The sequence below is a fragment of the Solanum stenotomum genome, chromosome 8 (assembly GCF_019186545.1).
Source record: "Solanum stenotomum isolate F172 chromosome 8, ASM1918654v1, whole genome shotgun sequence".
In the NCBI taxonomy this organism is placed as follows: domain Eukaryota; kingdom Viridiplantae; phylum Streptophyta; class Magnoliopsida; order Solanales; family Solanaceae; genus Solanum; species Solanum stenotomum.
The window spans coordinates 14,799,059-14,826,638 of NC_064289.1; the positions used below are offsets into that span (position 1 = coordinate 14,799,059).

Below are 27,580 nucleotides of genomic sequence, written 5' to 3' on the forward strand. Positions count from 1 at the left end.
TTGACAATAATAGAATAAAGAGAATTGTGGATTTTGCAGTAACAAAGTCTGAAGATGGTGAGAACCATGTTTTTCATGGAAAAAAACATGCAAATGGGATAAAGGAAAGCTGTACGGCTTGTGCCGATGGAAGCATTAGGGGAAACCGCGAATTGCCATTATGGATGAAGGGAGGAGAAAAGAATGGGAAAGTGGAGCATGTTGGAAGGAAGGCAATGAAGGAGGAGCAGTTCAAAGACATTATTGAAGTTACAATGGTGGCTTTTGGGAACAAGAATGGCGAAAACAAGGATGCAGACTTTTTTGAGACTGCTAAGAGGCGTGATATGCTTTTTCCTCGGCCTAGATGGTGGTCACCAGAGCTATTTGTTGATTGATTTCACTTTCGAAACCTACAACGATTGAAGAATGGACAGAGCCACTGCAGGTTGTCAATGGTGCTTTAAAGGTGCCAGCTCTGGACACCTCGGCTATTTCATCGGGTACTTGCTACCACCCGCTACGACCCTGTTCAATATATATGGTATTCTAAACTACTGGCTACTCCTTTGGTTTTGACTGATGTAAATTATGCTCTGAAACTGTCCAAATGTAAAGTATGACCAACAGTTCCATAGAATCAAACCCCATATGTATTAAGAAATTTACTAAATATGTATAAATATTAAATTTCAAACCTACTCAAATGGTTGGACAACTCAATAACATCCCCAAAAATCATAAAGTTCAAATCTTGAATCCATCATTGGCTGGTAGCTAATGATGTAAGACATTCTCACAAGCTTCTAAGCAAATTTCAAATTGAGATACGTTGTTGCCTATTTGTTGGTGAATCTTCTTTTTTCCTTAACATACAAATTTTACAATTCTACTACCCAAACTACTAATGCGAAAAACACAAACCATTGTGTAGGGTAAAGTTTGCATTCGCTCTATCCTCCCACACCCCCACATGTGGGATTACACTGGGTATGTTGTAAACAAACCCTTGTGTGGTTCTCTTGGGGCAAACCTCCTAGTCACCCTTCATGTCAATTATTGGCCCTCCTTTTCGAAATTTGAATTGCCTTTGGAAGAAATAACTTTGTCATCAACAAAACCAACAGATAGAAAGGCTGTCCCCAATTTAAGTTGAAAACCTTTACTGCATACAAGTGCTGGACATTACCATCTTCCCCACATTTCCAGCTATATTATACAATGTTTGTCTATCTTTACAGAGAGAAAAAAAAAAGGGTAAACAACCATATCCATCAGCTAAATCCAAAATTTTGTTTAGTATAGCTCAAAGGGGAAACATAAACAGCACAACATCCAACTCAGCAAATCACCACATGATTGGTGAGGAACATGCAGACACAATCATCTGGTTTGGCTGAAGTAGCTTCTAGATGCCCTATGAAAATGCAAACTGTGATACTACCACTAGGGACGTACAAGATGTGGATACACAGAGCTGCTACTGGTGCTTGCTTGTGCAGTAAAATTAGATGTTGGTCGGAGGAGTTCTGCCTGCGCAAAGGAGCTGTTGGATGGCACATCCAGTAGCACGTCCTGGTCATTTGCAACATGGAAAGAATCCAGCACAGGAGAACTATTAGAAGGCAAGGGAAATAGGCACTTCGGACTGAAGCAAGAGCTATTGTTGTCTACTAATTCCTTCTGTTCATAGCTACTTTTCATCACCACCCTCTTGGGGCTCTTCATTACTTTCTTTGCACCTGAAGCGAAATGGTCTGCAAATTATTTCCATATGAATCGATGATATTGTCAAAGTGCATACAGCGCATAGAGTTACGGAATTTTTTGTTACTTAGAGAAAAGATCTAGTATATCCCCCACCCCCACCCCAAGTCATATATGTGATAGACTAGACAATTGATGTATTATATAGAAACAATATTCCCACTTTTTTTTTTTCCTTTTTGGTGGCAGGTAACATAGCCAAACGTGAGAGGGCAATGATTTTCTACTGAATAAGTTGCAATTCTTACCTAGATATCGGTCATGAATGTCACTACTTGCCTGTTTACAACTGGGATGGAAGGTCCATAGGCATATAGTTTAAAAAAAGGGTGAGAGAAAGACAATTATCGAGATGAACTTTTTCTTTTCCCTATTTCCATCTTCCATTTCAATAGGTAATTTCTCTTAACAATTATCCAGCGTGAACCAAGCCCCCTCAAGACAGTAGAAAATGACACTGACCTTGTCTTACAAGCTATGTCACAAAATGCGATGTGTAAAATAACTAGTTAGAGGATTAGACACCCCATGCATTGCAATCTAGGACAGTAATAGACACAAGGATACCCTCCACATCCAAGATATTCCACCACATCTCATTGTCTATGATGCTCAATTACTATCCCATGTAACCTATTCCTTTATCTGTTTCTTGCATATTACAATACCAGAAATAATGAATAGGCTAGAACCTTTATTGAGAATTGTTCAAACTTATTTAAGCCCTCATATCTATCTTCTTGTGCCATCTCTGCTTTGAGCACCCACACATGTAAATTCCATCTCCTCTCACAATCCTCAGGTAAATATTTGTTGAGGTTGAAACATAATTAAGTAAATAACGGTGTGCTCGAGCTCTCTCTAACAACTTCAACTTTTATATAAGATGGTCACACACTTCAACATGGTATGATGTTTGAGTCTCACCTCACCCACTAAAAAAAGAACCCACAACTGCTTGGTCCATTAAAAAGATCAGACCTCCACATGAGGGTGCGTGTTGAAAACATAATTAAGTAAACAAAAATGTGCTCTCTCTAACAATTTAAGTTTTTAGATAGATGGCTTCACACTTCAACGACTTTCAAGAGAACTAGTCAAGCAATTAAGAGGAATTTGTTGAATGCCATAACATTGTTAAAAAAACAAAAATAGAAAAAGAGAGGCACCAACCTGCATACTTTGGATGGTGCCCCTCCAGTGGCCTCTTCACATTTACTGAATGACCTGTCCCAATAGCATTGGGCCCTCCTGTAACTTCATAACCATTGGTACTACTTGTACATTTTGTGTCCTAACATAAACAAGATTAGCTTCAGTAAAATTGAACTATTTATTCAGAAAAAGTAGAATGTTCATAAAAAAACAGAAGACCAAACCTTGAGAAGGTTGTACTTTTCCACCCACTTTGACTTTGTTAAATAGCACAATATTAACCTCTTCAAGGTCCTAGAATCTTCTATTTTCACCCCTGACAATGAGCTATCGAAAACACCTTCTGCAAGAAGTTTCTGGAAGAAAGACAAATTCTCCTCAAAATGAGAGCTCTCGAACATGTTTTTGAGACTGCAGATAGAGAAACAAGAGAAACACAATCAGAGTTTGACGAGGATGAAGAAGGAGGACAAAGAGGAAGAAAACTTGATTCTTGCCACCCACTGAAATTGATTTAGTTATTAATAGTTCAGTGTTGTATATGTTATAAAGACTTCTGACAATTGAAAAGGATACGAATACAAAGTAAATTGTACAAACCTATCTGGGGGTGCAAAAGAATCAACAGGAGCTAAGTATTTTAGTAGTTGCTTCTGTTCATCACTTGAGAAATGCGTCACGAACTCTTCATAATTAAGTACATCCTGAACCATATTATCATAATTATATAAGTTCTGAAGCATTGCACCAGAGTATTAATAGACAACAGAGCCACAATCAAGTTGAACATTTGCCAAATATATTCTGACTTAGAGAGGAAGCTAATCCTTGCAAAATGCAAGATATATTTGCAATTCAAACATATTCAAATGATTATCAAAAGCAGAAAACCATTTTATATCTACAGATGAGCAAAATCCATGAACACAAGGAAATATTCTGGAATACGAAATGTATTCCAGATGCAAAGACAAGTGTGCCTTGTAGGAATTATTCCATTGTTATATTAGATGAAACTAAAAAATATTTGTAATGAAATCAAAAAGCAGCAACTGACCTTCAGGTCTATATGGCACAGTGGTGAAGTATGATGTCCAAGAATGTGCAATTTTTCAAGGTGATCCTTATCCCTGCATTTAAAAATAAAATCAGAGGATGGAAAGCACACATCAAGGCAAAGAGAATGGTTCGAAGCTCTTGGAATAATGGAATTATGGTAACCAATGCCACCACAAGCTTGAATTATCCCTTCTGATGCCACCACAAGCTTACTGCACAATTAGTAATTGTAATGAAATACCATGTGGTCCAGAGCATGTGCTGGTCTGATTTATATATCTTCCTGATGCATATTGGTTCTTTTGTGGAGCCACATCACAACTTACATTAACAGGATATTCATGCATTTAAAACCTCATATCCATTTTCTTCCAGTCTAACACATGCAGCAGCACCTTTATTTCTCAAGACATTTTTGCATGCTATCAAGATTAAAGAAGAAAGCACCTTTTAATCTGGTGTTGTTCCATTCCCTGACTGTTAGGCTTCTTGGTTCTCTCCGTGCCAAGATTTGGTAAATTGACACCCCTATTAATATTTACAGGTGGGGTAGACAATCGTGAATAAGCCTCATTTACATAACGTCGCTTGTTATTAACCGACAGGGAACTGCCTTCTGATTCTTCTTCTCTACCTATTGAGTTCGGATGTCGAATAAGCACACTTCCATGTCCAATCTCAACAGAGACCATAGGCTTGTCACTCTCAAAAAGCAAATCCTCTTCAGAAGATCCAGAGAAGTATGAAGATTGTTGTTCATGTAGGATGGTACACAGGTCTTTAGTGAGCTTTTCAACTGAAGAATGCTTTGAACGACTTATGCAGGTTCTCTTCCTTGAAGGCACCATTGCTTCCCATTTGTTGGATTGGGCAGGGCCTGATAGCACAATTAAGGGGGAAATATTTTATGAAGCCATAGAATCACCCAATTATGCAAGAATTCAGTGAGCGTCGTCTTCAACTATGAAGTGAAGGTTAGAATGAACAAGACAAATACAAAGTACAAACAAAGAACAGAAAAGAAAAGGCGAGAGAATGTATAACAAATGTGGTAGGGAAGAAGATACTAGTCAAAGTACCTTCTGTGATTTGATTGAGAGAAGAAGAGAAAGGTATAGATTTTACCACTAAGTTTTCACTAGAGAAGGTACTAACCCTGAGTGTAATATTGGTCATTCAATCAAAAGATGTAGAACAGAAACTATGATCATCACCAAAAATGACAGCCTACAGAATATTTCAAGTAGCTCACGAGAAAAGATATACAGGAACATATCTACATCTTGATGAATCAAATAATTCAGTTCCAATATTGGTAATTCAATCAAAAGATGTAGAACAGAAACTATGAGCATTACCAAAAATGACAGCCTACAGAGTATTTCAAGTAGCTAACAAGAAAAGATATACAGGAACATGTCTACATCTTGACGAATCAAATAATTCAGTTCCAATATTTTCAAGCTTTTGTAGTTCATTGGCTCTGTTCCAATATCCAGTTTTTGTAGTTTGTTGTCTCTTTGGAAATAGAGCCTGCATTAATAAATTAATTACCTGTCAAATCACTTGCTTCAGTATTACCAAATTGTGCAGAGCTCTCAGTGTTTGAGATGGCAGATCCAGAACTTGACCTATTGCTTGTATCTTCATCTAAACCGTTAAGGAAACCCTGATAATAATCAGGAGGAGTTCTAACTACAGTATTATCATGATTTTGCTTTTGTTTCAACACCTTTGCCTCTTTGTTCTTCAAAGACATGTTTTTGACCCTACACACCCTATAATCTTCTAGATCATCAGACTCTGGTCGTGCATGCAGAGGAGTATAATTTGCCAATGTTCCTTTTGTTCTCCACCGAGATCCACATGCATTGCACAATATTGGCTTTTCTGGAGGCCCATTACGCCAAAGTGGGGTGCCTGCAGCAATACGTTGATGTTAAGAGTGTATTCTACATAGATACGGAGGGAAGAAAGAATGGCATCTGAGAATTGAAACTAGGAATTTCACACACATTACAAGAACATTAGCACACCCCTGCAATAATAATCTTAAATATGTTATGTAAATTTGATCACTTCTATATTTTAATCTTTTTCTTGGTTGTCTTTTTTCCATTAATTGGGGGAGGGGGAGGGAGATGAAGAGGCAAAAGGTTCTTGCATTTCAAAAGTATGGAAGAGAAAACAAGGATTTGTGAGAGAATTTCATTCAGAATTGCTTTGTAAGCCCATGAACAATCCCAAGAGCAAACCTCTCCTTTAAATGCAATTAACTCTATCAAAAACTTCAACTATTCTGATGTAAATAAGAGACCGAAAGTTTCTGTAGAAAAATCCATAAGCGTTGCAGTGGTCCAGCTACGAAGCAAAAGTTATACTGGCAAAAGAGAGAACATCAAGGAGCAAGAAAACAAATCATGGAGTTGGAGAACAAAGGGCGCATCTAAGCAATAACAGGGAAAAGGAAGTTTATTTGCCTATCATCTCATGGGCAATGAACACTGGAGCATGGAGTTTCCTTTTGAGAAAAGCAGAGAGTGGTATAGCCGGCTATTGCAATGCACCGTAATAGTCACTTAGTATGCAAATAAATGGAAAGATATACAAGGTTTCTTTTTCAAAAGGCTCAACAGTAAAGGTAAAATTGATACTAGCAGCTGATTCCATATATTTTTAGAAAGAAAGAACAACAGGATAAAGCACATAAGTGATAATTGTTGTCAAGAGAAGTGAACTAAGGAAATTCTTCTTCATCGTACAACAAGACAACCAAAGGTCCAAACTTTTATAGAAGAACTAAACCAAGTCTAGAACACCATAAATAGGAGCGAAAAACTGGATTGAATTTGAACATCAAAAGTCACGGCATTGCGTGGACTTCTAAAGACATTTGCTTTGGGACATTATATTACTAAAACAATGTGACATCAGTAAGAACTTCCTGTAAACCCAAGCCGAAGACATAGCTATAGGCAACCCACCAGTTTCTCACCTCATCTTCCGAAACATGTGTTACCTAGGTTGAGTACAAGCTAAAAAAGCTTTTCCTAATGTCAACTACTACTTTAAGTAGCACCAGCAATGGAGGGGAAAGCGAAACTTACCAAGTCTTTTCTTAGACAAGCTGAACTATGAAAGTTCCAAATGCGGTAGGTTATGCAGCAAAAGACGAGATAAGATTTCAAGAAGATATCACTTACAAAGCTACTATCTTCGTGATGTGCTGCATCTGACTAGAGCAAATGAATATAGAATATTCATAGCTGATTACAACAAGTTATCGAGTAGTAGGTGATTGACTAGATTGATTGATTTTGGTTGTTAAGAAAATATCATAAGTTTGTTAATGCAAGCATTTGACAATGTGAGGCCACAATTACAATGTTAAAGACAACCCAAGGAGGATAAACACTGATTAACATATCAACTTGAAACCAATGAGCTCATTTTGTGAGGTAAAGAAACACAAGAGAACACTACAAGCCTTTGATCAGTGAACACTGATGAAGAATGTGCTACTGGCGCCTACTGCACCAGTGACTTGAATCCAATGTTTATATGAAAATATGAATGAGTAACAATCAAGCCACATATATGCCTGAACAATCACCCTTCAATTATAACGATCAGTAACATGAACTTTGAAAAGACCAGTCATCGGTAGGCATTTTTATGATGTGTTCATTATTAGAGGAACTATAATGTCAAAGAGCAAGAATTTCATTGGCACGAAAAGTGACACCTGAGGAAGTACATTTTTCACATATAGAAAGGGAACAAGGAAAAGAAGTACAGGACGAAAGTTCGGGAACATCCCTAAATTACATTGACCTATGAAAACGAAACAAAAGTTATGCTATGTTCATGATTAATGGATTCAAATTCACCTCCATAATTGCCAGTTCTCCTCTAGATTCTTAGCAAGTTTTGAGCATATATATTTTCCACAAAGGAGTTGGCGGATTGGCTAGTACACAACATAGTGATGAGGGATAAAGAATGTTGGCAATAAACAGAAACCATTCAGAATCAAATTCCAACTCAAACCCAATAAACTAATCTAGAGATTTAAGTGAATACAACAACAACATACCCCATGAAATCCCACGAGTGGAGTCTAGGAAGGGTAGAACGCGCAGACCTTACCCTACCTCATTGTGGTTAAGTGAATGTACAAGCAAAATAAACTCATACAACACATATCACTCATCAATTTTTATTGGTCAGTGATCTCTTCCCTTATGAAGCAACCAACATATGGTCATCCAGTTCAATAATTGAACAACTAAACTAATCCAATAAAAGGAACAATTTTATAAGCTAAAAAGACTATTTTTTTCCTGAAGATTAATAAATTCATGAGAGATAAAATACATTGAATAACCAAGAACTCACTTGTAACACCACAATGATAGCAAGGTCCTTGCTTTCCCATCTGTTCAATTTCTTTTTGCCCCTTAATTCCAGAAAAATATAAAATTTCAAAGTTTTTTTTGTTTCCTTTAGAAAATTTCACAGTACTAATAAAATGAAATATCTATTAAATTTTCTTTTCAGTATCTTATATTTGGTATATATATGTTACTGGGTATCAAAGCTTTTCTACAATAAAAACACAAAAAACCCAAGAACATCAAGAACAGTCTGTAAAACAAAAGTCCCAGAAAACCCACTGAAAAAAGGCAGTTATGAACAGGTAAAAAAGGGATTAAAGATGGGATTTTTCTTTTCAGCTGAGAATTTGTACAATCCAATAAAGAAGAAAAATGGGTACTGAAATTTAAAGAAATTTTATGAACATTTAGGAAAAAGGAAGGTGAAATGTGAACGGAAAATGGGGTTCTTGTTGTTTTTGTAAATATAAATAATACTAGATGTTTTGGTTTCTTTTCTTTCTTTGGTGTTAAATCTTCTTGAAAAGTTCTAATCCCTCTTTATTTATTGGAAATAGAAATTAATTTTTTTACTCTTTTTAATCTTTGAGTAAATAAACTTTATTGTTTTAGGTATGAAGAATATTACTGCTAATGTCCTTGTTGACTACAGGTTATTCTTGATAATACCCGTTTAAAGTGTTTAAATTGTTTTTGCTAAGAATTACTCTTAAAGTAAGGATCAAAATTAGGATATTTTTAAGTTTATTTTTTAAAAAAACAAATATATAGTATAAGATATTAAAAGGAATAGAAAAGTAATTGTAAGAAAACAAAAAAGAGGAGAAAGAAACAAAGGAGTTTGTTTGAACCCTTTTTATCAACCTTCTGTCTATATTGATTTGTGATAAGCAAGAACATCTATCCCATTAGTTTCAATTTATTTATCTTATATTATGACTTAGCATAAAAATTTAAAAATATAAATAAAATTTTAAATTTTATAATTTTAAATATGTTTTTATAGAAAATTGAAATTAAAATATTGTTTTAGAAAAAATATTTTTAAACAAATAAGATAAACAAATTATAAAACAAAAGAAAAGTATTGTATATTCCTATATGCCTTGTGATGACATGAGGTTGATTAGTTTAAGTTATCTTGCAAGTAGTAGGTCTTTGGTGCAATTTGTGCTTTAGTTATTGGTTTTCACTCTTTACAATCACAGCCACATTTTGACCATTAGATCTCTCCTCCTATAGAGATTATATAATTATGGGGTCCCACTCATTGGCATGCACTGACTAAGTTCTCATTTTTACTAAGTCTTCAATAAGTGGTTGTCAACATTTATGTCTCATATCATGTACTTGAGACTTGAGAGTAGTGTGTTGTGAACATAGGAGAGTTGAAACATAAGAAGTCCTTAATTTGGAAAAATTGCATGTACTTTTACCTGATAAAAGAAGAAGTTGTTCGGATGGCAAGCATAATCTTCACTTTCAATCTTAAGGTTGTTAGTTCACCGGTGAAATAAAAAAAAGTAACAATACTTTCACAACAACGGAATAAAAAAATATGATACTTACAAAAGAACAAAATAAGCAACAGTGCATTATTACAAGTATATTACAATCAGACACATGGACAAGTTTGTCCCTCTTGTGTTAGTTTTAAAAGTTTGCTATTTTCAGTAAAGAAAAATAATCAGTTATAGCTGAAGCTGAATGTGATTACTGGAACAATAAACCCCTTTATGCTGGGATCGAAAGGAAAAAATTCCATTGGGAAAATGTATAATGTACAATAGGAAACATGACTAGCATGTGTAATTGAAGCAAACAAAAGTAGATTCCAGCCTCTACTCGTTACAAATTTATCAGATGCTTTGAAAGGGACAACCAATCGAGTAAAAAGTAGCTTAGACCTATCAAGGGCATGAAGGAATCCGCTACCTTGCACACAGTATAGGTATCGAATAACTCTCCCCACCAAGGCTTAGGAAGATAAAAAGATATCACCAACCTTTTATTTACCGATGCTAAAGATTCGAACCTTGATATTTCATGATTTTCATCCTACTTTATTGACTATTATGCATCACCCTTCCGTACAAAGTTTTTTTCCAACTTTTTGAATAGTTTATCCGCTCAATTCTTTTTGCTCAATATGTTTTTAATTGTTACCAATTTTACGAAACTACTTTTTGAGCGCACCTTAGTAATTAAGTCCTATTTCTTACTCAAAATGTGTCACTGTTTTTTAAGGACCCATGACAAAAGGCATTCCAACTCTCAAGGCGTCGCATCATTATTCTTCAAACTTGCTCATGACTAGTTTCTATTTGGACCACAGACAAAACAAGCTCTGATCACAGCCTTTTGATGAGATTTCTGTGCCTTCCCTCTGCTCCTACCGTACTCCAGCTTGATAGTTTCCATCGCCTGTCTAGGATTGAGCCCTGAAATTTGACAGCGGACTTAAAAAGCCATAATGAACATTCCACTTAAAAATGAAAAAACGACTCTCTAAGATTGTGAGTACAGAAGTCGGATTAAAGAATAAAATCAGGACCATCGAGCTAATAGTCCATCAGCATGCTTCTGAATTAAACATGAACATAGAGTAATAAACAGAAGTAGTATTCAGTGCAAGCAAGTAAACAACAGGGTAAAATTCAACAACTCAGTTTCCGCTAGCTTCTAATTCAAAGCTTGCCTCTAGCGAGTCACCACCATTTGGTGCTAAGTCTGAAATTTGATGAAAGAGTACTCATAGTCTTAGTCACCGATCAAGTGGGAACATGTGGTTTTTGACACTCACGCAACTAAACTTCGATTGTAATTTTAAACGTTTACGTACCTCGGTGAAGAGAATCAAGTCACAACGTAGTTCTTGAAGTGATTTTTTTTGTTTCCTAACTTTTGTCTAGGCCGCCTCTTTAGAGGTTTTCAACCTAGCAAATATTTTTTTTAGAATGTCGTGTACAGTTTATACTCTTGCGGTCAAGAGTGACATACAATTTATGCTCGTACCTTAAGGAGCGTCATCTCGCTTTAAGGGTAGTAGCTCTTCAGGAATTTTGCATTAATAGGACTGATCCTCATACTATCTACATCAACAAATTAAACTTGTAAGAAATTAAACTTGTAAGTGCATGCCAGTTGAATAGGCTTCTTGTATGATATATGGTCCGTACGTCCCACTTCGAGATGAATTTACCCCCAAACTTATGTGAAGTGATAATGAGTCTTCTTATTGCAAGGATTAAAATTAAAATCTATTGATAATTGAGCGTCGATTAATTCAAGTGATACTTTCGATAGATAATTTATTGGGCAAACAACACAAGCTCACTAGTCTAGCTCTACGACGCCCAATATGTATCGACACTCAAGTGATTCACCGAAGCAACGAGACTGTTGACACCACTCTCATTTCTCTCTATTTATTTTTTCTCAAGCTTCTAAATTAATAAAATATCAAAATACTTTTTTTCACTACTTTTCTTACTACTACGACTATTTAATTTTTGCTATTACTATTATCGTCATTATCACATTTCTATAATTACTAATAAAATTATTTGTTTTATTATTGAAGTTATGGTTTTCTTTTTACACCTCTTTTCATTAACAATGAATTGTCATCACCTTATTTCAAATTTTGTATTTATTAAAGGAAATTAATTATAAGTAGATATTTTGTATCTATATTTTATATTAGCAAAAATTTCATCAATATTTTTAAATTTTGTATATGACTATTAATTGTTGTTAAATAATATATATTGTATTAATTATTAAAATAAAAGCCCAAAATAATTTGTACTAACATCCCAAATCAACATTTTTTCCTAAAATCTCTCTAAATTACCATATTACCCTGATTTAAATATATCTAAATCTATTTAGGGTTAGAATCTTTTCTCCTTTATCTTTTGTAGTGCATGGCCTTCTTATTGTCTTTCTTTGTTCTATTTTTAGAATGTTCCAAACCTAGGGTGTACATGGCCGGGTTGGTTCGGGTTTTTCAAATATCAAATCAAATCATTTGTGTCGGATATTTAAATTTATAAACCAAACCAAACCAATAAAACTCGAGTTTTTCAAACTCGGGTTTTTTCGGGTTTTTCGGTTTTTCAGGTTGTTTCGGGTTTTTCCGGTAAAGTATTCATACAAACATATAATTTACTTGTATTTCAAATATTTCTTTAGTCCTACCAAAATACAACTATCTAAGATGTTTCTTAAAAATATAACACAATATGATATGATTAATGACACTAAAATATTCAACAAAAATAATAGTAATGAAATCGCGTAAAACAAATATTGCAAATTAACAAGTCATAATGAAAATGATCATAATTTAAAAGTACTAAATCATGCTAAAATTAAGTTTAATAAGTATTAGTTACATGACTAAATATTAAAGAAAATTAAAATTAGATTATGTATTTTAATTGTTTAAACCAATATAAAACTAAAGAACAAATATTCAATATTATTGTCATTCTTAGTGTTGAATTGATTTTCTTTTTGCATTAGTATTAATTTGATTTTGATTTAAGCTTTATTATAATTGTCAACGTCTGTGGACTATAATCTTTATTGGTCCATTCATAATTCTATGTTTCAAACTTGAAATAATATATTAAAAGATAAAAACTATGGAAAAGTATAAGAAATATTTAAAAATTATATCAAAGTAAATATTTTTATGTATAAAATAAAATTTTAAAATTATATATATAATTCGGGTTGGTTTGGTCTCGGGTTGGTTTTTTTTAGTTAAAACCAAACCAACCCAAATATAGTCGGATTTTTTTTTTCAAAACCAAACCAAGTCAAATCAAACCACTAGTCAGGTTTTTTTTTCGAATTGACTCGATTTACGATTTGGTTCGGTTTTGTACACCCCTATGATTTTTCATCCCAAAATCAGAGAAGATTTCACCATTTCAAAGTAAGGTCTCAAGTTTTATACCAAATCACGTGTTGAGATTGACGGATTGTATAATTAGAATAATAAACTTAAAAAAAAAGGATGAAATATAATTATTAAACAATAATTAATTTAATATATATGTATAAAATAATTTTTGACATACATACTTCATACAATTTTTTCTAGGATACATTATGAAGCAAACCACCTAAACAAATAAGTGACAACGGACTGTTCACGGGCGAGTGTCATCTCGTAATAATAATTATAAGTCAAAAACCTTAGCATATAAAATTATGTATATATATTGGGGTAGCTATAGCTATCTTGAATATCGACCTTCTTCTACTTTTCATTTTCTGGTTGTTGTTTCAGGCAAATTGGTTTCTCAACTACCATGGAGATTTTAATTTCTGAATGAAGAAGCTGAAAGAGCAATAAAAGGGATGATAAAAGTAGGGAATTACTTGAAGAATACGGAATTGAATGAGAGAGCAGCTGTTTCTCCCAGGCGTTTGCAGGTTCGGCTTTCTCGTTTTGTGTTAGATATCTACAAATGTTTTTAGAAAGTATTTTCTACCGCGTAGCAAGATTTTTTTAATCATTTCTATTATATTTGGCATGGAAGTAGAAAAAAATTACTACTCCTATTGATAATTCTTTTACTGATAATACATCAACAAACAACGATGTTCATCTTCGGATTTTGAATTGGTTCAGTTGAAATTATTGAAGTACAAATTAAAGGACAATAACATCAGGGTATTGCTTAAAAAAATCATGTGCATGGATCTTGGAAAAAAGAAACCCCTAAAGAATTAGTAATTTGTTCTTGAATGAGCAAACATAATATGATCGATCTTGACGAACAAATTAAGGCTTTTACAAGAAATTGACCGGAAGTTACAAAAATCCACTACGACGGCAATTTTGAGCCTACGTGACTGACTCAGCATATTGATTTGACACCAATACTTCATAATGATATGGATGTGCAGTATCAATGGCTTTGAAATAGCAGTCAGCTAAGCTTGATCTTATTTAAGGGAATATCGCTCAAATCTTGTAAAACTTCATTTGAAGAATCAAAGATGAGAAAATCAAGAATCATTCTGTATAGACAAATACCATGTTGTCTTAATTTCACCCCACCCCACTTCAATCCAAGCCACCCCACCTGCAATTCAAGTCGTAATTGGTCTCAACTCTCATCTCACCAACCCACCAGCTCCATCAAAAATCATCCACCACCGCCACCTGAGTATCAAAGCCATTGATGTTGCACAACCGTATGATTATGAATTAGATCAAATCAATATGCTCAGTCAAGTAAGCTCAAAATTGTCATAGTGGATCTTGGTAACTTTGGCAATTTCGTCTTTGTTCGTCAAGGTCATGTTGTGTTTGCCCATTCAAGAATCGATTATTCCCATATTGCTAATTCTTTCTTTAGGGGTTTCTTTTTTCCAACATCCACGTGATCTTTGTGAGCAACACCCTTTGTACTTCAATAATTTCAACTGAATCTGTTCATAGGTCACTACTAATTCAAAGGCTGAAGAGGAACACATTGTTTGTTGATGTTTTATCAGTAAAAGAATTTCCAAAGAACATTTCTCTACAAGTTTTGCCTATCCATTTTGATATTCTTTGTACTCATCCCAGAAAGTGGTAAGAATAGTTGGAAAGGTTTGGCCTTTGTGTTCAAATTGGTGAAGGGAGATCAAGAACAACAAGTTTCTTGATATATTTGAGAAAGAAAGGTGTATGATAAGCTTGCTGCAGATTCACAGTTTATTACACATCCAATGGGGAGGGTGTTAACTTCTCCAACACCTCCTATTAATACTAAAGGGTATGAGAATTTGGCTGCTACTGATAGCTTTGACTTGTACTCTGGGATGTTTATGTACGATAAAAATGCTATGGAGGAGTTGGAGAGACTTGACTTGGCTTTTGAGGCTTTGAAGAAGGAGTTATTTGGGCATTTACATGATTTAACAGCCCCTTCATTGGATGCTATTAAATCTCAGAACAACTGAGGGAATTCTGAATCTTGGTATGTCTGCATTTTTGTTGCTCTGGGATTCAAAGGATGTATTATTAACGCAATCTTTAATGTGGCAATGCAATACTAGCAATGTAACTATGGTCTATGCTACAAAAAAAAGAAGAAGAAAGTACTAAATATTATTGTATGCCTTGTGATGACATGATGTTGATTAGTTTAATTTATCTTGCAATATTAGGTAACAATACTTTCAGCAGTGGGATAAAAAAAAGTATAAATATTTTGAGGCATAGAACAAGAAACACATAGTGATATATCTTAAGATTGAACAAAATAAGCAATAGTTGATCTTTACATAATGAGAATTGAGTTATTTCCTCATGAGTTTGAGACTTCGATACCAAGAAAGATCCTTCCATCACAAATTTCTATATTACAATCAGACATATGGACAAGTTTGTCCCTCTTGTGTGAGTTTTAAACATTTTCTTCTGTTTTCAGTGAGAAAAATAATCTGTTATAGAGCTGAAGCTGAATGTGATTACTGAAACAATAAACAACTTTATGCTGGGAACGAAACGAAAAAATCCCATTGGGACAACGTATAATTTACAACAGGAAATATGACTAGCATGTGTATTGAAATAAACAAAAGTAGATTCCGGCCTCTACTCGTTCCAAATTTATCAGATGCTCTGAAAGGGACAGCCGGGCAGATCATCTTTTTCTCACTCAGATTGCCAAAACCACGCCATATCTAAGAAGCAAAACTATATGAATTCGTATAGTTTCATTATCAAGAACAATTTATACCTCTACAAAATCATCTTTTACTTCTGGTGGAATCTATGTAGATGCTTTATCTTGGTCATGTTTATTCGTGCCCACATTTTCTGCACTTATTAGCTTTTCCGCCTGAAGTCTCTCAAGAAAAGCTTGCTTCTGCAGGATATTCATCATATCCTTAGTTCTATTCTCCTCTCCTTCAAGCTGCATTTTCACTATTGTTTCTGCTTCCATGTTTATTGGCTTGAAATAGTCATCAACAGCAGCCTCCTGAAAGCATTCACCAATTTTTTTTTGAGCAATGAGTCCAAGCCAGAAGATCAGCCAAAGCACCAGGAGTGGCATATAACATCAGCAAAGTAATAGAGTGGACTCTAAAGGCAACTCTAATACCCTACTACGTATTAAGTTCCTGATACCTTGACGTCACAATACAATTAAGTGAACGAAGAGATGTTAAAATTATGTAAAGCCAGCTTCTAAAAAAATGTACGGAGAGAAACACAGAGTAAACAAGAACACTGTTGGGCACAATGGAAAATCAAAATATGTAAATCATCAAATTAAAGGTCAAACAAAGCCACAGGAAGTCACTGGAGTAGCAAGTTGAAGATAAATGGTGACATTGATGAAGCAGCACGTGGTAAAGTCCAAGCGTAACAATTACCAGAGACAGCCAAATAGTATAAGCAAGAAATCAATAATGAAGGCTTGAAGGTTTAACAGTACAATTGAGTAAAAAGCAGCTTAGACCTATCAAGGACATCGATCAACTTGGTTCAAGATGCTTGGCTTGAAAGGAGTGCCAAATACCAACACTTTCTCAAATTCAATATACTCAAAAAGAACAATTCATTCAAATGAATACATCCTTGAAGAGGCTTCCCTCTAAATCAGGATTTTCAGCCATTAAAAATCAAAATTTGGGACAAACATATCAGGTTTTCATTCAAAATCCAAGGTTTGAATGATGCAAGCTCAATATTAGGTTATCTACGAATTCCCTTCTTTTTTTCTTTTTTTTGAGGAGGGGAGGTAGGGGTAAGTCAGGTTATATGATGTGCAAAAGTGGAATGGTATATTCTCTCTAGACCCAAGAGTTCTCAGAAACTAGGTAAAAAATTTAAATGTGGCCAAAAGCCACAGGTTAGTCTAGGTTCACACCTGAAATTGAGCCAAATTAAGCTTAAGCCAAGAAAAAACTGGTTAGTGCCTCCGCCAGTTGGCTTATTCAATTGCATTCCACTTTCTTCTATGTTCTCCTCTAGAGCTGGGGGTATAAGTTTAGCCTTTAAAAATGGAGTTCTGTGGTCCTAGAAAACAATGTTTTGAAACCCACTTTGTGCTCTGAAAGTAGAACGTCTATTTTGTGAAATTCATCAAGCTGCTTCTGTCTGTGCCAGGAGGAAAGGGATACAAGAAATCTAGACTCTCTGAAAAGAGTAACATCTGGAGGAGTGAAAGATAAGAAAAGGGATTCATTTGTTGGAAATTGGCTACACTGAAGACCAAAAGATATGGAAGCAGTGTTACATAATTTATTATGTAAGATTCTTTCACATGTTTCTGTCCCCTTTTTGTGATAATGGCGGTATCCAGACCAGCTTGCAACCCACCTTGACTTATTTCATCGGGTATCTGCTACTATAGGTACCGAATAACTAAGCCCACCAAAGGCTTAGGTAGATGAGAAGATATCACCATCCTTTTATTTACCGAGCTGGGATCTGAACCTTGATATTCCATGATTTTCATCCTACTTTATTGACCACTAGTCCACACCCTTCAGTGCTAATGTTCTTTCAATTTTTAGAATAGTTTTTCCACTAAATTCTTTTTCCTCAATAAGTTCCTAATTGTTACACCAACTACCAATTCCAAAAACTAATTTTTGAGCACCTTACAAAGCACTATTTCTTGCTCAAATCTGTCTCTAATTTTTAAGGACCCATGACAAAAGACATTCCTCCCGAGGCTCCATATCTTTTACGTCTTCAAACTAACTGAATGCCTATCGGCAGCTCATGACTAGTATCTATTTGGAGCTCAGACAAAACAAGGTCTCAGAGCCTTCCGATGAGATAACGGAGGGTGATTGTGAGTACATAAGTCGGATCTTCTCAGCAGTAAATGCTATGCTCTAGCTAGTTTTCAAGAGGCATTAAGCTTGTTTTCCGAGAACACTCTAAAAACAAATGCATATTAAGATACAGTAAGCATGGATGCAGGAAACTATGCCCACTGCTCACTTGGAATGCCCTTCATAGTATTGTGGAATAGACCCGAAATTGTCTTCGAGACTTCAAGAATGACCTAACACTACCTCTTTTGCAAATAATACACAGCAATACCCAGGAAAGCAGAACAATATTAAAGAATTAAATTAGGGCCACCAAGCTAATCCATCAGCATGCTTCTGAATTAAACACGAACAAAACAGAAGTCTTAAGTGCAAGAAAGTAAACCACAGGTAAAATTCAAGAAAATTGTGAACTCACAGTTTCCTCTAGCTTCTTATTCAAAGCTTGCATCTCTTCCACCATGCGCCTAACTTCTGACAAAATCATTTGTTCAGGAAGCTTCCTTATTGCTACCTTCCTCTCCTCCGCCTGTTCAGACATTACATACAAAGAGAGAGAGACAAAATAATAAGAGTGTCGAACCGAAGAAAACAACTAAATAAAAATCTACCACCAATACTTATACACTTTTGATCTGTTAACTTTCTTCGGGGTCTCTCTTTACTAATTGTATACCCAAGAAATCATCTAAGTTCCATGCTACATGCACATGGACAGTTATCTTATATTAGCAGGGAGGGAGAAGTACAGCGTGTTAGCAAAGAGAATCCAAACCCAAGGTATCATGAAGGGGCAAACCAGTTTATAGCCACAAGCATCAACAGCAATTCTTCTACATTTTGGACTGTGTTTGCATATACGAGTTCACTCAAGGTTTATCAAATTCTTTGACATTTCAATAACCAGCAGATCGTCTCTCTAGAAAATTGCTTTCACGCAGAATTTGGAAGAGACCCCTCATTAAAAGAACCTAGATGCTTAATGGAAAACGAAGCTTGTGAAGCTGTAACCCAACCTAACAGAAATTTGCATAAACTTTTTGCTATCTGGAATGCTACAACACATTATTCGTCCCAACATTTCTCTCCACAACCCAGAAGTCGAAAGTATGTTCACTAGCTATTTAGATGCCAAAACATTCAATTTGCATATGAATACAAATAGATGCACTGTCCACTACACACTCTAAGTACAACGCAGAAATGAATCGAAAACCATACCATGGTTCCATTGATGATTTGAGTTGGATATATCACATCAAACAAAGCTAGTCTGTGTTGACAACTTATTACTACAGGCAAAATCACATCCTAGACGTTAATTAACCATATTATGCAACAAATAGCAGAGGCCTTCCAAATTTCGTTTTGTTTTCTAATCCAACTCAACAGTCCCAATCGACTACATTTTGGATTAATATGAAAATGCTGTTAGCTCAAACAAAATACAGCAAATAGTTAACTACACCTCGATCTCAAATTAATTAAGTTCCTTTAATATCTAAATCCGCTTTATTCAGGTGCACTTCCTTCCAGTAATAACTAATCTGGATACAATGATAACCATAGAATCAGATTTAACAATTAAGAAAGTGAAATGAAAATTGATTGAATGACCTGTTGAAGACGTTGTTGCATCTGCAATCGATAAGATCGGATTCTACGCTCTTCGTAGCCTGAAAGAACCCTAATATAGAACATTGCTTTCTTCCCAAATTCTATAAGCTTCTTCATCTTAGGTAATCAAGCTTCAATTTCCCAAAATCACTGGTAACGTGAAATGAGCAGTAGCTTTTTTATTTCACCTTTGAAGAACAGGATTCATTGCCAAGCTGAAACTGAAGCTGAAGAAATTGTTCCCCTGTATTTTCTATGTATTTGGTGAAAATTCATTTTTTTATCAGTAACGTGGGAATATTATAAAAGAACCAAGTGCGTTTAAGATATTCCTTGTTTTTTTTTTCCTCCGTGTTTCGAGTGGAGCTCCAACTAAATTCTAATCGCACGGAGTGAGGCTTTCAACATAAAAAAATTTCATATTAAGACTCAAACTCGAAATCTCAGGTCAAGGTGAAGCAGTACTATGACTGCACCACAACCCCACGTTGGTAAGGTATTCCAAATTGAGCATACGCAATTTAATGGTATTTTCGTTGGTCAGACTTTTGAAATTTATTTTGAAAAATATTTTTAAAATTTTTAAGTGTTTCTTGTAATAAAGTAATTTGTGTTTGATTAATTAGTTTAAAAAATATTCTTGGGCTATAATTAATAGGTGTTTGAATAGAAATTTTAAGAGTTTAATTTCATATTTTGATTTGAAATCAAACGTCTTTATATGAAATTTACCAAAAATTTCAGATTCAATTTCAATGTCAAACTATTAAGAAGTTGGGTTTCAAAATGTGATTTTATTAATGTAAAATTTGACATATAAATTTATATTTTATAATTAAAAAAACTAAAATTAAGTAACAAAAGCAATCTCATGGCTTTCGCTTTCGTGTCTCTTTAAAAGTGCAATCATGATAAAATTTTGATTTGTATAATCATCAAGGACACAAATTATGTATATTGTGTGGAAATTTTTTATTAAAGAATAACAAAATAATTTGTAATCAAAAATATTTATTTATAAAAAATAGAAATATATGATTTATTAACATAGTATCTTAGATATTTTTATACCTTATTTATGATTTGCTCTTTTGATATTGTACGAGAATTGATTTTTTTTAATAGTTTCATAAATTGTAGAATTTTTATGTTTATGAAAATAAATAGGTACAACTTAAGAAATTGAATACATGTTTAAACAAATTTTCAAATTTAAATTACTGTTTTAAATGATGATTTGAAATCATGTCCAAATGCTCCTTTAATTTGTTAAAATCTTTTAAAAATTGATTCTAACTTACATTTTTAACTATTGAAAATATTAAATCTTGGTATTCATCGGAAATAGTTATTTTCCTTCAAGAATCTGGTCAAACACTTCACATTAAAAATAGGTACTTTTGCAGTTTTGCTCTCCCAAAAATTTTGCCAAAACAAGTTATACTCACATATGAACTGGTCATTCCATGATTGGTACAAGGATTAGCTTAATTTATAATTAGTTGATTAATAGACGAAAGGGGAAAATATACCCTTAAAGTGAAATAGAGAGCATCTAATACATTTTTCAAAGTATTAAATTTAATATATTTAAAAAATAAAGACCAAAAAAAATATAGTAAACAAGTAAAAATGGATAAAAGAAGTACTATGTTATATGTATTAAATAATACTCCCTCATCATAGTTATTCATTGTACTAAAAATTATTGTCCAATAATACTTGTCCAGGATAATTTACTTTTTGTCTTGTCTATTTTACCTTTGTTATTAAATGCTTTATCATCTAAAATATTTTTTAAAATATTAAAATTTAATGAAGTGAAAAGATAAAATAATAATATTATTCTTATTATTTATTATTTATTATTTATTATTTCTTAAAAATATGCAAGACAATAGTGGAGAATTATTATTGGATAGAGGGAGTGGAGTATCCTAATCCTACTGTAAAAGCTGCATAAATATCTCTTTGAAATAACAAACAAACTTAGGCGAAATGGTCTGGTAGATCCTTATATTTGTACTTGTTTGTATTCTGGACCCTTATACTTATCATTTTGTCATCTGGACTCCTGAACCCATCCAAACCCAACATTTTAATCACATTTTTTGATGTGGCATCCTATGTGGAAAGAATCCACAAGGAGCATGTGAAACACACAAAACAATAGCATGAGACACCTTCAAAAGGCAATAACGGTCATATTTTGACCTTTAAAGACAATCTCTTCTTCCTTATTTTCACTCAACACTATTGTTGAACAAATTTGAGTTTTTTTCTCCTCTTTTTGTCGATATTGTCTCTTTAATTTTTTTTTCTCTTTTATTTTTTCCTTCGATTTACTCATCTCTTTTTTTGTGTGTGATTCTATTGTATTTTTGTTGGTTTGATTTTGTTGGTCTTCACGATGACGGTTCGATGTTGCTACTATGGAACATATGTTGAACTAAAGACATCAAGAACACCAACTAATCCTGGAAGAATGTTTTGGGGTTGCCAAAAATATTCATCCGGTAATGGGTGTGGATTCTTTCGATAGGCTGATGCAAATGATTCAACATGCCAAGAACAATACAACATCAACAATCCATCAACGAGTTCAGGGCAAGGAAGACAAGCAAGACATAGAAGACAAGGAAGGCAAGGAAGACAATGATCAAACACTAGTATTGATATCATTGTTATTGTGATTGTTGTTATTTGGTTTCTAGCTATTATTTTTAAGATTTATTGATTTGTACAAGTTGTTATTTGATAATGAAATGGAATAACAAAGACATGAGCCTCAATAGTTGACTGCATTTGCTTCAGAAATATGAATAGCAACTTCATTCAAACACAAATTCATACAGAAAAACAAAGTCTTCCCAATAGCAACTTAACACAAATTCATATACAAAAACAAAGTCTTCCTAATAGCAGAACCAAAACAGTTGGGATCAAGTCATTAATCAAAATAAAGTTAGTTGGGATCAAGCCATTAAGATAAACAAAGTGAAATTTAATGTGTGCCTTGAGTTCTTGGCGTGGCATGAGTGTCTGTTGTGCCTTTAGTGCTTCTGTAACTCTCCTCTCGTAGTTGTCTTTGAGTAATTGCAGTTATTCCCTTCCACCCTAGTCCATTGGGTAGATCAATATTGGTAGGAGTTAAACTTGACAATGTAGCATTATGTAACACCCTATCAGTATTTCCAGACTAAGAGAACAACAAAAATCTGAACGTAAAGATGAACTAATATCAATTAACATAATTAAATGTGTTTAAATGATAAAATGCATACCCTCTCAGTTACACTGCCACCTGATCCAAATAAGAGACTATAACCAGTTGTCTTTGCTTTTTTTTTTTTTTTTTTATCTTGATCTCTTATATCCAAGAGTTGCACCACCTCTCAAAGTTATGCTAGTCTTTCTTTTTTGGCCAGCTGCATTAAAAGTTGATTGTTGAGTACTTAATGGAGTTGTTGTAGGCCTTCCACAAAATGTTGAGGTAGTTGCAGGCCTCACATCACTTGATGTAGCACTAATAGGCCTTCCACCAGATGTTAAGGCAGTTGCAGGCCTCACACCATTTGATGAAGCATGTGTAGGCCTTCTAGCACTTGGACATGCATTTGGACCTGCATTTACACTGGATTGGCTTCCAATTGCAGCATTTGTAGAATCTGAAGTTGCAGTATTTTTTTCAGCAGTTGCAGCACTTGTTTCAGCAATTGCAACACTTGTTCCAGCAGTTGAAGTTCCAGCATTTTTCTACAAACATATATTAAAGTCAAAAGTATAACAAAAGTAAAATTTAGTAACATGGAGACATTAAAGCACAACTTACCAGAGTTGGACATTCTTTCTTGTTATGTCCAAAAGTCTTACACACAGAACACTTCATCTTTTTTCCCTTCCTTGTAGCCTTTTCAAACTTCTTCTTAACAGGCTCATCACTATCTTTTCTCCTGTTTTTTCTGGTCTTCCTGGCATGGTAGTAATTTCAGGTGGTTCAATGGCTGATCTTGTACTCTTTTGGCCACATATTCATGTTTGTCATAGGTTGAATAAACCTATTATATGTTTTCAGGTATGTTTCCTTCTTATACCAGTGATCAATAAATGACTCAACAACCCAATCCTTATAATAAATTGATGTAAGTGTGTGGCCACAAGAAATTTCATTTAGTTGCCATGACCTACAACTACACACCTTCTTTTTTAGGTCAACAATATGTTTATATGGTGGATCATGAATCTCAAAGCCAAGATCACCATTAAACTTTACCTCACAATTATCTGCAATTTCTGCATTTTTTCTAAGAATATCCATTGTCATTGGTGATACATCGGTAATCCATTTTTCTAAAAAAATTCTCATTTGATTCATTATTTCCATAATTTTGACTCTTATTTTCTCTAGCATAGTGATTATTGATTTGAACCTAGCACTTAAAATCCAACTGTTGAAAGTCTCACACATGTTGTTCTCAACCACATCACACTTGCTATGTTCTTTAAAAAATGTCTGACACCATGCTTCTTTGTTATATTTTAACAAAGCTTTAACAATGCCTTCTCTAGACTCACTCATGTCATTGAACCACTTTTTAAAGAATCAAGACAAATATAGATGCTCATAAACATCTATTTTTTTTTTTGGAATTGTGTTCTTGGATGTCCTAATAGATACAGTAGTTCCAGAATTTGTGGTCTTTAATTCCTCAGCATAATCATACAATCTAGCAAACGCCTCTCTGAAATCTCCCAAATGTTCATTTATAACTCTTAGTTTTGCCTTTCTACAACTTGTCTTATTAACATACAAATCATATTGCTTTTGTATCAAAAACTGAATATGATGTAGTTTGATGGTAGACTCACTCATAATCCTCTCCTTGTAATGTTTACTAATTCAAATGGGGGTACAAAGTTTGTTTCTTGTTCTTTTAAAACACTTGTGGACAGAAAAATATGTTTTAACACTGAAGTTTTCAGTGTTACCATCAATACTTTCAAGAATATGCCAATGACAACCCTTTTTCTTACACTTTTCCCTTATATTTTCCTGCTCATTAGGTTTCAACTTAATATTAACACCCTTCTTAATAGAGTAAGTTTGCAGTGCCTTCCTGAACTTAATATGATTCAAAAAATTATATACAATTGAAATAAAACTTCTTTAGCAGTTGGATCAAAGTAGATCTTTGTACTTTCCTTCCTAGGTGTTGGATCTACCACTTCATCATTCTCAACAGGATCCCCTTCATCTTCACTAATGTCACTATCAAGATCTAAGCTATCAAAATAAGGGTCATCATCACCCAAATTGCCTTCAAATCCCCCCTCTTCTCCTTATAAATGTCTTCAAAATCAGCATTTATACCTACATAACCAGATGGTATCTCATCTAGATTTACTCTATCAGCCTTCTCTTTAACTTGTTATTGAATGTTAGACTGCCTAACTTGAAGCAACTCCTTATCCAAATCACTCAAATCATCAATATTTTCATCAACATCATAGAGTGAATCAGAAGCAGAATGTTCTTCAACTCTAGGGGCTTGTTCTTCAACTAAAGAGGAATGTTCTTCAACTATAGGGGATTGATTTTGATTTAAATGTCTATTTTTATTTTCATCAAATGGTTGAGATGAAGACACATTAACCCTATCTATTTGTGGGGAGGATGATAGATTAGCCTAATTTTTGTGTGGGGAGGAGGACACATTAGCATTATCTTTTTGTGTGGGACGGAGGACACATCAACATTATCTTTGGAGAGGAGGACACATCAGCATTATCTTTTTGTGGAGCGGAGGACACATCAGCATTAGTGCTAGGCAATACAAGTATCTCCTCAACAACTAAAGGTATATTAATGGGATGTACAACATATACACCAACAAAATCAGCACCCTTCAAACCATTAAAAAAGTTTAAAACATCAGAATCAGTATTTAACATGTAAAAAATACCCTTCTTGTTAACTCTACATCCAAATGTCTCAACATTTTCAACACCCAATTCCAGTGTTATTTTATGAAACAACATAATATGCAACTCATCTACATCTATATTAATCTTTTCAAGACTAGTGATTCCATTGGCATACCTTAAAGTAGGATCAGATACAAAACAACCTCCATAGTGAAATTGAAGTGTCACTATAGTTAAAGCCATTAACTTACGATGCATGTAAAGTCAAAAGAAAAACAACTATTGTTAAACCATTAACTTACCAAGACTGTAAGACAAAAAGCCCTAATTTTTTTTAAGAAAACAAGGTGTCAAGAATCTTATGTAACAATGGACCACTAATGAATTGTTGTAATTGATATAACAATGGACCACTACCACTAACACTATTAATAACCAAGACAATTGATCATAAATAAAATATTAATTTCAGTTGAAATTGAGATTTTATGAATAAACCATAGAATCTACTCGAATTCACGAAATATGCCATTGAAGTCACTCGAAGTCATAAATCCACTACGAAAGCATAATACACTAACATTAGACACAAACCAAAGTAAAATTTCCAAAATATTTCACAAAATCGAATGACAATGACCCTAAAATCAAATAGATACGCACGAAGAAAATGAAAAAAAATCAGAACTAACGCAAAAGACAAGAACTTACAATGAAAAATGCAGTGAAACTGAGCTCCAACTAAGCTTCAACTGAGCAAAATCATAGAGAAATTGCGGAGAGGAGAAGGGGAGAGGCGAAAAGTCGCGATGGTTTTGGAATCGCCTTTGGAATGACAACTATCCTTACTTCATATGAGTCATAGGCTATATGAAATATAATATTCATACATGGATTAAAATGTTTTTTTTTTTTGTCAATGTGTACGAATTTGTGCAACACGCATCATATTACATCAAAAAAATGTATTTAAAATATTGAGTTTGAATGAATTCAGGAATCCAGATGACAAAAGAGTAAGTAGAAGGATCCAGAATACAAACACATACAAGTACAAGATTTCATCAGACCATTTCGCCAACAGAACTTATAGAAAACCACAACATTCTATCAATAATTCATTCTTGGAACCTTAAAAGCACACATACATCCAAACACCGCCGCCTTAATCTTCTCTAGGACGTGCCATGCTAATGAAGACGTAGGAGAAACTTATTTTAAGTATAAAAAATTAAGAGAAACTTTTTTTTAATATTATCTTTATTAGCAATATTAATAATGGTATAAATTTTCAAAACATGATTAAAAAATATTTTAGTTAAAACAATCTAGTGTTAAGTAAAAAAGGATAGGTATAGAGGTTATTTCAAGCCAAAAATTCTTCGTACGAAATGTTATTCCTGAATGGATCATATTTAGCACGAATTAGAATAGTTACATAAATAGATATATATATATTTTATGCGATATAATATATATAGGACACCATATAAGATATAAAAAATATTACTTATTCAATTTTATATAAATTTAAATATCTTATATACACTTAAAAAAATAAAACGATATATATAATTGAGCTTCAAGGCGAATACAGATACTAAGAGCCTGTTTGGATGGGCTTTTAAGCTGGTCAAACTGGCTTAAAAGCCAGTTTTTGGCTTATTAGAGTGTTTGGCAATTATCAAAATGACTTATTTTAAGTCAAAAATGACTTATTTTAAGCCAAAAGCTAAAAGCTAGGGGGGGGGAGCTTTTTTTTTTTTAACTTAAAAGCACTTTTATGTTGACCAAGTATATTACCTTTTTGCCCTTAATTCTTTTATACAATTTCCAAATTGCCCATATTGAATTATTATTATTATTATTATTAT

General features: G+C 33.8%; 2 protein-coding genes and 1 pseudogene across 3 annotated transcripts; 1 reads left to right on the forward strand and 2 right to left on the reverse strand.

Annotated features, from left to right (window-relative positions):
• Positions 1-1,125: 1,125 nt before the first annotated feature.
• On the reverse strand, positions 1,126-8,856 carry LOC125874364 (GATA transcription factor 26-like). 2 transcript variants are annotated; one of them, XM_049555243.1, is made up of 8 exons: positions 8,359-8,856; positions 5,515-5,880; positions 4,408-4,837; positions 3,959-4,031; positions 3,502-3,605; positions 3,126-3,312; positions 2,920-3,040; positions 1,126-1,736 (listed from the first exon to the last, which is right to left on the reverse strand). In XM_049555243.1, the coding sequence occupies exons 1-8, from the start codon at positions 8,396-8,398 to the stop codon at positions 1,426-1,428; spliced, it is 1,632 nt and encodes a 543-aa protein (XP_049411200.1). In that variant the 5' UTR covers positions 8,399-8,856; the 3' UTR covers positions 1,126-1,425. The 2 variants fall into 2 exon arrangements, with proteins under 2 accessions (XP_049411200.1, XP_049411201.1); XM_049555244.1 differs by having other exon boundaries at positions 1,126-1,721; positions 8,359-8,853.
• A 4,877-nt stretch (positions 8,857-13,733) lies between these two features.
• LOC125873533 (arogenate dehydrogenase 2, chloroplastic-like) lies at positions 13,734-15,469 on the forward strand (annotated as a pseudogene).
• A 137-nt stretch (positions 15,470-15,606) lies between these two features.
• LOC125874842 (uncharacterized) lies at positions 15,607-20,080 on the reverse strand. The gene is made up of 3 exons (XM_049555873.1): positions 19,782-20,080; positions 18,583-18,693; positions 15,607-16,354 (listed from the first exon to the last, which is right to left on the reverse strand). The coding sequence occupies exons 1-3, from the start codon at positions 19,896-19,898 to the stop codon at positions 16,145-16,147; spliced, it is 438 nt and encodes a 145-aa protein (XP_049411830.1). The 5' UTR covers positions 19,899-20,080; the 3' UTR covers positions 15,607-16,144.
• Positions 20,081-27,580: the final 7,500 nt, after the last annotated feature.